Source organism: Neovison vison, chromosome 12, assembly GCF_020171115.1.
Source record: "Neovison vison isolate M4711 chromosome 12, ASM_NN_V1, whole genome shotgun sequence".
Lineage (NCBI taxonomy): Eukaryota > Metazoa > Chordata > Mammalia > Carnivora > Mustelidae > Neogale > Neogale vison.
The window spans coordinates 122,015,963-122,026,346 of record NC_058102.1 but is presented as its reverse complement, the minus strand read 5'-3'; the positions used below and the strand labels follow the sequence as shown (position 1 = coordinate 122,026,346).

At 39.4% G+C, this 10,384-nt stretch overlaps 1 protein-coding gene across 1 annotated transcript in view; it reads left to right on the top strand.

Moving 5' to 3' along the window:
• The first annotated feature begins 781 nt into the window (after nt 1–781).
• The window catches only part of FAM107B (family with sequence similarity 107 member B), a 227,979-nt gene continuing 218,376 nt past the window's right edge, over nt 782–10,384 (top strand). The window contains exon 1 of the mRNA XM_044226484.1: nt 782–1,195. Within this exon, the coding sequence (XP_044082419.1) occupies nt 782–1,195 (414 nt within the window). The remainder of the gene's footprint in view (nt 1,196–10,384) is intronic.

Here is a 10,384-nt window from a genome sequence, read left to right as displayed (position 1 = left end):
TTTTGGTGTTGTTGAAAATTAATCATGGACTTAACATGAGTAGTGAAAAGGCAAACTAACAAAGACTCAATTATAATTACCAAAAGGAGGAATATGGATCCTGAAGCCAGGAAACTTCTTTGAGGAAGATTCAAGAAAGATCCAGAAAAGTCCCTGTGACATCAAACCCAAACATGGATCTCTCCAGACAAAAGATTCAAATCTACCTCCTATTTTAATAATGAAACAGCTGCCAGGGTCAAAGACCCTCTAGAGGTCCTCGATCATGATGGGTAACTGGGTGGTGTTTGTTTTGTTTGGGAGAATAAATATTTGAAGGGGGTAACCAAAGAAGGTTATGCTGCTGTTATGATGTTATTGATACACAGGCTGACGCTATTATGGCGGACGCTATCAGACTACATTATCTTTATGCCTTCAAGGTAACCTGAAGCAACTGTCTTTTGACTTGGCACTGCCTTACACTGAAGCGTCTGCCCTGCCTGGGGACTGTAACCCAAGCCAACACATGCCTCACAGACAGCTTTCTTTAGCCACTGACAGCATAGAGGAACGAAGAGCGTGAAATCGCCCTGGGACAGACGCTTCCCGGAGGGGAACTGGGTGCTAAGTTTCTCTAAGGGAGGGTGGCATTGCCATCTCCTAATCTTCTATTTAAGGGTAACCACTAGAAAGTCCTTCTCTTCAGGGAAGGAAATAGTTACTATAAGGATACTGGAGGTGATCGAACCCCTGGAAAAGTTTCCCCCACTTTGAACTTGGCAATGTTTCACTGCAGGTCATGTCCACATGGAAAGCAAGGCTCACCAAAAGACTGAAGTCTCCATCTAGAAGGATGCATCCTTTTCCATGCTCAGCTCTGCTTGCTTGTTTTGGGAATACAAGGGAGAATGCACCCTTTGATCAGCCCAGCGCAGCTGATACTCATTCCACCGTCTATGTTCAGCCCATGGCCAAAGCAGAGAGGCACTCATGTCACTCGAAAGGGGAAGAAGGAACTCCAGAGAAAAGGGAAGATTCCGGCATCTGCTCAGAGAAAAATGGCAGTGCAAATCTGAATTCAAGCAACCACACTTCCAATCAGCCTTCTGAGACCGCTGAGGATTCACCTGGGTCACTAGAAGGTAAATCGGACTGTGAAGCAGTTACTTTCCAGACTTCTATCCCCAGACCATCAATTATTGAAATGCCAACGGTGAGTTTTCCTAACGCTGTTATAGAAGGAATGGGGTCAGAGGACAGCTTTGATCATTCACTGGATGCCTTCAGGAAACAAACTTGTTTAATATTTTTTTTAAAGATTATTTTTTTTAAATATTTTATTTATTTATTTGACAGACAAAGATCACAAGTAGGCAGAGAGGCAGGCAGAGAGAGAGAGGAAGGGAAGCAGACTCCCTGCTGAGCAAAGAGACCGGTGCAGGGCTCGATCCCAGGACCCTGGGATCATGACCTGAGCTGAAGGCTCAGGCTTTAGCCCACTGAGCCACCCAGGTGCCCCAATATTTTTAGAGAATAAGACTTTGAGGGGAACTCGAACTAGTGAGAGGCAGTGTGTAAAGCCTTTTACATTCTCATAAGGTTCTCAAAGGATAGAAAAGGAGGCAATGAGAATAAGCACTGGGGCCTTAGCAATGGCCCAAACTGGCCTTTCATTAACTGTCCATGGTTTTCAGAGTAAACGTGTCTGAATAAAAGATTAGGGGTAAGATTGTCTGGGGAGGTTTTTTTTTTTTTTAACTGGTACATGAATTTATTTATATGAAAATCCACAATATGAAAGATTAGATTATAGAATTAAGAGACTGTCCCTACTTAAAATGAATCATGTGGAATAATAGTAGTTTGGGAAAACTTGGAAATGATGATCATTTTATGCATAGCACTAAAGAAAGGAACTGACCTGTAAAACTATTAATAATATGGCTGTTCCTGTGGTAGTTTCCCAACTTAGAGGCAGGAGAAGGAAGTTACTTAAAAAAAAAAAGTGTTGCTGCTCTCCAAAGGCATCATCTTGAGTTATTTATTTATTTAATCTGTTATTTATTTAATCTGTCTTCTTGTTGGAGGCATTACTGAATTTTAATTGTTGACTATTCTGATTAGATTGGGCTACACAGCCATGTCAAAGTTCTTGGTAATCTCAAGAGGCAAGGTTTCTTGAATTGTGTTTTCCAGAGATACCCTTAGAGCATTTTTTTGGTCATCTTCCCAGCCAAGTAGCTTAGGACCAGACTGAAAAAATCTGAGAAGTCTTTGGGGATCCATTACCAAGATACTCTGATTTTCAAAAATCACTGTTTTCCATATACTTTAACAAACCATATTTTGTCTGGCTTGCTCAGCATGAGGCCTCATTGGCATTGGAAACTATAAAACAGTGGATATAGAGTTAACATACGTTTTTTAAAAAATAGTTTCATTTGATATTCTACAGGCTTATCTTAAATTACTGAATCTTAGCTCTATTTGTCTACAACTTTCTGTTCTGAGATTGGATAGAAGATTTCACTAAGCCCTCTGTTATAGCAAGAACTATAATGGTTTTGTTTTCTCCCCCTAACATCGCTAAATCAAAACCTAAAACAAACAAACAAAAGCAAAACCATGTATTGTTCAATTTTCAGTTTAAATCCATATCCAGATTAAGATATTTTTAGCAGGGGCACCTGGGTGGCTCACTTGGTTGAGCAGCTGCCTTTGGCTTGGGTCATGATCCCAGGGTCCTGAGATCGAGTCCCACATCAGGCTTCCTGCTCAGTGGACAGCCTGCTTCTCCCTCTACCTCTGCCTGCTGCTCTGCCTACTTGTGCTCTCTATTCTCTGTCAAATAAATAGATAAAATATTTTTTTTAAAAAAAGATATTTTTAGCAGTACTATAGTTAACTGAGTGAACATCATGGCCAAGCTTTTATCTGTTGCATGTTAAAGGAACCAATGATTTATTGGTTTGATGAACTGGAAGATTCTGTTGGGTAGAGATTCCAACAACCCAGCACCCCCACCATATATTGCTAAATATGGCAACAAACACCAAGAGTTTATTTGATTTTATCTTCCTGTTTTAGTTGCATATTTGATACAGAGGCTCAAAGTAAATATGCATATTCATACATAACCAGTTAAACACAGTGGGTAACATCCATATTTATTGTCCACTTGTATAAGCAAAGTCACAGATAGACTACAGATGTGAAGCAGGCCTTATGATGGAATCAACCCCAATGCAAGATTAAATATAAGGATCCCAAAGAAGACACACAGAAGACAGTTCAAAGGAGGTTGGAAAGGTACATTGCAGTGGAGGTGGAATTTGAAGGAGGGTTAGGATTTTTAAAGGCAGAGATGAAGGGGAGGACATTGCAATAAAAGAAAATTGTATGAACAAAACCATGGATATGAGGGAATGTGGCAGAAGGGTAAGTACATCAGATTGGCTAAGATGAAGAAATACCTGGAAAGGTTGATGGAAGCCAAAAATGAGATGTCTTGAATGCTGTGGTCAGAAGTGAACTTAGTTGGGAAGTGGGGAAGCTTTGAGAATTTTGAGCAGAGAAAGGCCATGCTTAGGGATTTCATAAAACAGGTAAAGCTTTGTAGGATGGATTAGAGTTGAGAAGACAGAGCTGGGGTCATTGTAAAGACCCCGGCCTGGGGATATCATAAAAGGAATGGTAGAAAGTTGAGGTGGAAGGGCCAAGGAGAACGAACCCCAAGGAGTACCAAATGCAGCAGTTGTATGGGTCCCAGACTGGGTGGCGAGGGAAGTGAGACCAAACTGGGAATGATGAAATGAAAACATTGTGAAACTAAGGCCAGGCTGCATGGGAGAAGTGGGCCTTGTGGGAGTGGTAAATGGGCGTCTATTGTAGTTCAAATGCAGGGAGCTAATATTTACAGAGCAATTGCCATATGCCAGCCATTCTTCAAAGTGCTTTATAGGGACCATGGTTGTAGTGAGGTGCATATTGTTACAATTCTCTGACACTTAAAGAAGGTAACACACTTGCTAATTTTGGCCATTCTAACTGGTGTAAGGTGATATCTCAATGTAGTTTTAATTTGAATCTCCCTGAGGGCTAGTGATGATGAACATTTTTTCATGTGTCTGATAGCATCTGTATGTCTTCATTGGAGAAGTGTCTGTTCATATCTTCTGCCCATTTTTTGATATGATTGTCTGTTTTGTGTGTGTTGAGTTTGAGGAGTTCTTTTTTTTTTTTAAGATTTTATTTATTTATTTGACAGAGAGAAATCACAAGTAGACAGAGAGGCAGGCAGAGAGAGAGGGAAGCAGGCTCCCTGCTGAGCAGAGAGCCCGATGTGGGAGTCGATCCAAGGACCCTGAGATCATGACCTGAGCCGAAGGCAGCAGCTTAACCCACTGAGCCACCCAGGTGCCCCAAGGAGTTCTTTATAGATCCTGGATATCAACCTTTTGTCTGTACTGTCATTTGCAAATCTCTTCTCCCATTCCGTGAGTTGCTTCTTTGTTTTCTTGACTGTTTCCTTTGCTGTGCAGAAGCTTTTGATTTTGATGAAGTCCCAAAAGTTTATTTTCGCTTTTGTTTCCTTTGCCTTTGGAGACATATTTTGAAAGAAGTTGCTGTGGCAGATATCGAAGAGATTACTGCCTATGTTCTCCTCTAGGATTCTGATGGATTCCTGTCTCACGTTGAGGTCTTTTATCAATTTTGAGTTTATCTTTGTGTACGGTGTAAGAGAATGGTTGAGTTTCATTCTTCTACATATAGCTGTCCAGTTTTCACAGCACCATTTATTGAAGAGACTGTCTTTTTTCCACTGTATATTTTTTCCTGTTTTGTCGAAGATTATTTGCCCATAGAGTTGAGGGTCCATATCTGGGCTCTCTACTCTATTCCACTGGTCTATGTGTCTGTTTTTATTCCAGTACCATGCTGTCTTGGTGATCACAGCTTTGTAGTAAAGCTTGAAATCAGGTAGCGTGATGCCCCCAGTTTTATTTTTGTTTTTCAACATTTCCTTAGTGATTCGGGGTCTCTTCTGATTCCATACAAATTTTTGGATTATTTGCTCCAGCTCTTTGATGAATACTGGTGAAATTTTGATCGGAATGGCATTAAAAGTATAGATTGCTCTAGGCAGTATAGACATTTTAACAATGTTTATTCTTCCGATCCAAGAGCATGGAATGGTCTTCCATCTTTTTGTGTCTTCTTCAATTTCTTTCATGAGTGTTCTGTAGTTCCTCGAATACAGATTCTTTACCTCTTTGGTTAGGTTGATTCCCAGATATCTTATGGTTCTTGGTGCTATAGTTAATGGAATCGATTCTCTAATTTCCCTTTCTCTATTTTCATTGTTAGTGTATAAGAAAGCCACTGATTTCTGCACATTGACTTTGTATCCTGCCATGTTGCTGAATTGCTGTATGAGTTCTAGTAGTTTGGGGGTGGAGTCTTTTGGGTTTTCCATATAAAGAATCATGTCATCTGTGAAGAGAGAGAGTTTGACTTCTTCATTGTCAATTTGGATACATTTTATTTCTCTTTGTTGTCTGATTGCTGTTACTAGGACTTCTAATACTATGTTGAACAAGAGTGGTGAGAGTGGGCATCCTTGTCGTGTTCCTGATCTCAACGGGAAGGCTGCAAGCTTTTTCCCACTGAGGATTATATTTGCTGTGGGTCTTTCATAGTTAGAATGGCCAAAATTAGCAAGACAGGAAACAACATGTGTTGGAGGGGATGTGGAGAAAGGGGAACCCTTTCTGTTGGTGGGAATGCAAGTTGGTGCAGCCTCTTTGGAGAACTGTGTGGAGATTCCTCAAGAAATTAAAAATAGAACTTCCCTATGACCCTGCCATTGCACTCCCGGGTATTTACCCCAAAGATACAGATGTAGTGAAAAGAAGGGCCATCTGTACCCCAATGTTTATAGCAGCAATGGCCATGGTCGCCAAACTGTGGAAAGAACCAAGATGCCCTTCAACGGACAAATAGATAAGGAAGATGTGGTCCATATACACTATGGAGTATTATGCCTCCATCAGAAAAGATGAATACCCAACTTTTGTAGCAACATGGACGGGACTGGAAGAGATTATGCTGAGTGAAATAAGTCAATCAGAGAGAGTCAATTATCATATGGTTTCACTTACTGGTGGAGCATAACAAATAGCACAGGGGACATAGGGAGTTAGAGAGGAGAAGGGAGTTGGGGGAAATTGGAAGGGGAGGTGAACCATGAGAGACTATGGACTCTGAAAAACAATCTGAGGGTTTTGAAGGGGTGGGGGTTGGGAGGTTGGGGGTACCAGGTGGTGGGTATTATAGAGGGCACGGATTGCATGGAGCACTGGGTGTGGTGCAAAAATAATGAATACTGTTATGCTGAAAATAAATAAGAAATAAATTTTAAAAAAAAGAAGGTAATACACTTGCTTAAGGTCACAGCAGGAGGAAGTGGTAGAGCCAGGATTGAAACTCAGCTCCTTATTATTGCTTGGGTGGTGTTTAGGGATTTACAATCAAATATGCACACATGACCTCACTTGATATGTCACCAAAGTAAAGTTCTGTGTGTGTATGTGTATGCATTTATTTGTAAGTGTATCTGTATATATAATGATTACCATTATTATTTGCTTTTTATTAATTGGCTTAACCTTTTAAAAATCTTAAATTCATGATGTACAATACTATGGAAAGGGCCACTTCCTATTTTGTATCCTGTTGATGACAAGACTTTGTTGATGACATGGTGGGACTGTTTTGAGATCTTTTGATAAAAGTGCAATGGAACTGCCCAGATTTTTCATTACCTAGTAATTTTTGTAGTGACATGTTTCCCTCAGCAGATGATGAATGGGCTTCTTTTATTATAATCTTGCCTGGAGGCAAAAGTATTTCCCCTTTAATTCACTGATTCTCATCATTTAAACTGCCATGGTAGAGACAACAAATAATACTCTTTTTCAGAGCTTCAGAATATAACCATAGCTAAGAAATGGGGACAGGTCCCTCTATTTTTAGTTACCTGGTGTTCAGACAAGAGGGTGATTCTTTAAAATCTGTAACAACATCTGGTCTGAGAGGAAAAGCTCAAGATAGGCCAAGTGAACTAATTAAAAAAGGTGTTTGTTTGTATAAATGTATATGCACATATCTGAATTTATGAAGTGATACCAATTAGTCTTCAACCTTTTTGTGGCCATCTCTTCCCTCTTCCAGGCCTGAAATCGAGGTGAATTAACCCTAACACTGGAACATCTTACAACTTCTGGTATCTTCTGATTGTATTTTTTTTTAGTGGTCTTGTAAATGAAATGTCTAATAATTATTGGGATTGTGGAGTTAATGAAACACAGCAGTATGCTGTTTATTTTTCTGGTCAGGAGTTTTTGTGTTCTTATTGTGTGCCAGGACAGCCCTAGCCCTGAGGTAACAGACTGAAGACACAGTTTGTGAAATAGCTTCCATTCCAATGGGAGATAGAGTAAACAGGTGGTGTCAGTGCAATATGAGAAGGCTTATGGTCCCAACAATGGTCACCCATAATAGCACATGGAAGAGGCTCCCATCTTAGCCTTGGGAAGACAGGGGAGGCTGGAATATAAGGAGGAGAAGGGTTTTTACCCTATTCTTTTAAAACTGCCTTCCTAGTTGAACGGTGCTATTTTTCTCCTCACTCTCTCACCCTTCACAATGTTGGCAGTGTAAGAAAGACACAGTGGGGGTGCCTGGGTGGCTCAGTCAGTTAAGCATCTGCCTTCGGCTCAGGTCATGATTCCAAGGTCCTGGAACTGAGTCCCACATCCAGCTCCCTGCTCAGCTGGGAATCTGCTTCCCTCTCTCCCTCAGCCTGCCTCTCTCCCTGCTTGTGCTCTCTCTTTCTAATAAATAAAGAAAATCTTAAAAAAAAAAAAAGACACATTCCACATATGTTCCCACATGAAGCAGCTGAAGACTTTAGAATACATTAGTAGTTTCAGAGATTTTCTACAGCAGTAGTAAGTCTTTATCCAGTTCTTACTCCAACAAGGTAGACTGTCTAACACAGGAAGAGAAAGTAACTGTGGTTTAGGAAATCGTTCCTTGGTATTTTTTGTTTGTTTGTTTGTTTAAGATTTATTTATTTGAGAGAAAGCAAGAGAAAGAGTGGGAGAGACTGCGTGAGCAAATGTACGAGTTGGGGAGGGACAGGGGAGAAGGGAGAGAATCTCGAGCAGACTCCCGCTGAGGGTGAAGCCTGACACAGGGCTTAATCTCAGGGACACTGAGGTCATGACCTGAGTTGAAACCAAGAGTCAGTCATACAAGTGACTGAGCCACCCAGGTGCCCCAGTCTTGGGTATTTTTAACTTAAAGTTAGTTTTGTAATAAGGAAGGGGAAACAGGGCCTATCTTGGAGTTGACAATTGCACTGCATTTTATAATAGGCCCGGTTTTGCTAATAGAGAAGAGGTAACCAAAACTTCCCTAGAGCCCAAGCTTAGGCAGTCATTGCTTTTTAGGGTCTGAGTTACAGTAATTTATCATCTAGAAATGAAGTTTTGCCAGTTATCCTTCTGTAAGATGTAGTTCCTTGATACCTACACTTCGAAGAGCCTGACGTATAAATCAGAATGACTGCTGGTTGTCAGCCTTGAGGACTGTCAGGGTAGGGCTTACTAAGCCATGTATTTTCTTTTTTTTTTTTTTTTTAAAGATTTATTTATTTATTTATTTGATAGAGAGAGATCACAAGGAGGCAGAGAGGCAGGCAGAGAGAGAGGGGGAAGCAAGCTCCTCCTTGAGCAGAGAGCCCGATGTGGGGCTCGATCCCAGGACCCTGAGATCATGACCCGAGCCGAAGGCAGAGGCTTAAACCACTGAGCCACCCAGGTGCCCCAAAGCCATGTATGTTTCTACACAGGAAAATTATCCATAAAAAGAAATGATAACCAGAAATCTGTTGGAGAGTACAGATTTAGAGGAGGAGGGGTTACATATTTTTATTATAGTAAAATATATGTAACATAAAATTTACAATTTTAATTATTTTAAAATTATTTAATTATTTTAAAATTAAGTATTAAATTTAATTATTTTAAAATTATTTAATTATTTTAAAATTAAGTATTAAAATTAAGTGGCATTAAGTATTATCCACAGCCATGTGCAACCATCACTACCATCCATCTCCAGAACTCTTTTTATCTTCTGCAACTCAGACTCTATATTCATAAAACACTGACTCCCCATTCACCATTCACCCTTCTCCTCATCTCCTGGCAACCACCATTCTACTATCTGTCTCTATAAGTTGAATTATTCTCAGTACCTTGTATAATTGGAATCAGACTTTTGTGTCCAGCTTATTTCACTTAGCATGTTCTCAAGGTTCATCCATGTGGAAACATGTGTCAACACATCCTTCCTTGTTAAAGCTGAATAATATTCCATCATATGTATATGCTATATTCTGTTTACACATTTATCTGTCAATGGATCTTTACATCATTTCCACCACCTTTTGGCAACTGAGAATAATGCTGTTCAAAAAATCATGCCAAATCTAATACTATTAAGTTTTTCTCTAGGTATTCCTCTAAGATTATATGTTTAGGTCTTTGATCACTTCTGAGTTAATTTTTGTATATGGTGCAAAGTGAGGCTCCAAAAGCATTCTTTTTCATATGGATATTTAATTTTCCCAACACCATTTGTTGAAAAGACTGTCCTTTCCCCTTTAAATGGTATTGGCACCCTTGTGAAAAATCATTTCACCATATACGTGAGAGTTTATTTCTGGACTCTCTCTGGACATTTCATTGGTTTATTTGTTTGTTTTTATGTAACACACTGTTTTGATTACTGTAGCTTTGTAGTAAGTTTTGAAACCAGTAAGCCTGAAACCTCCAATTTTGTACTTCTTTTTCAAGACTGTTTTGGCAACTTGGGATTCCTTGAGATTCCATATGAATTTCGGAATAGATTTTTTTCCTATTTTTGCAAAAAAAAAAAAAAAACCCACAACCCATCATTTGGATTTTAATAGGTATTTCAGTGAATCTTTAGATTGCTTTGGGTAGTACTCTCGACAATATTGGGTCTTCTAATCCATGAATACAGTTTATCTTTCCACTTATTTTTGTCTTCTTTAATTACTTTCAGCAATGTTTTGTAATTTTCAGTATAAAAGTCCTCTTCTATTGCTAAATTTATCTCCGATTTTGATACCATTATAAAGTTTCTTAATTTCCTTTTCAGATTACTCATTATAGGTGTATAGAAATGCAATTGTGTTTTGTGTCCTATAATTTTGCTGAATTCATTTATTACTTATAATAGTGTGTGTGTGCCCCTGTGTGTGTGTAATCTTTATGGTTTCTACATATAAGAGTAAATAATGAATACT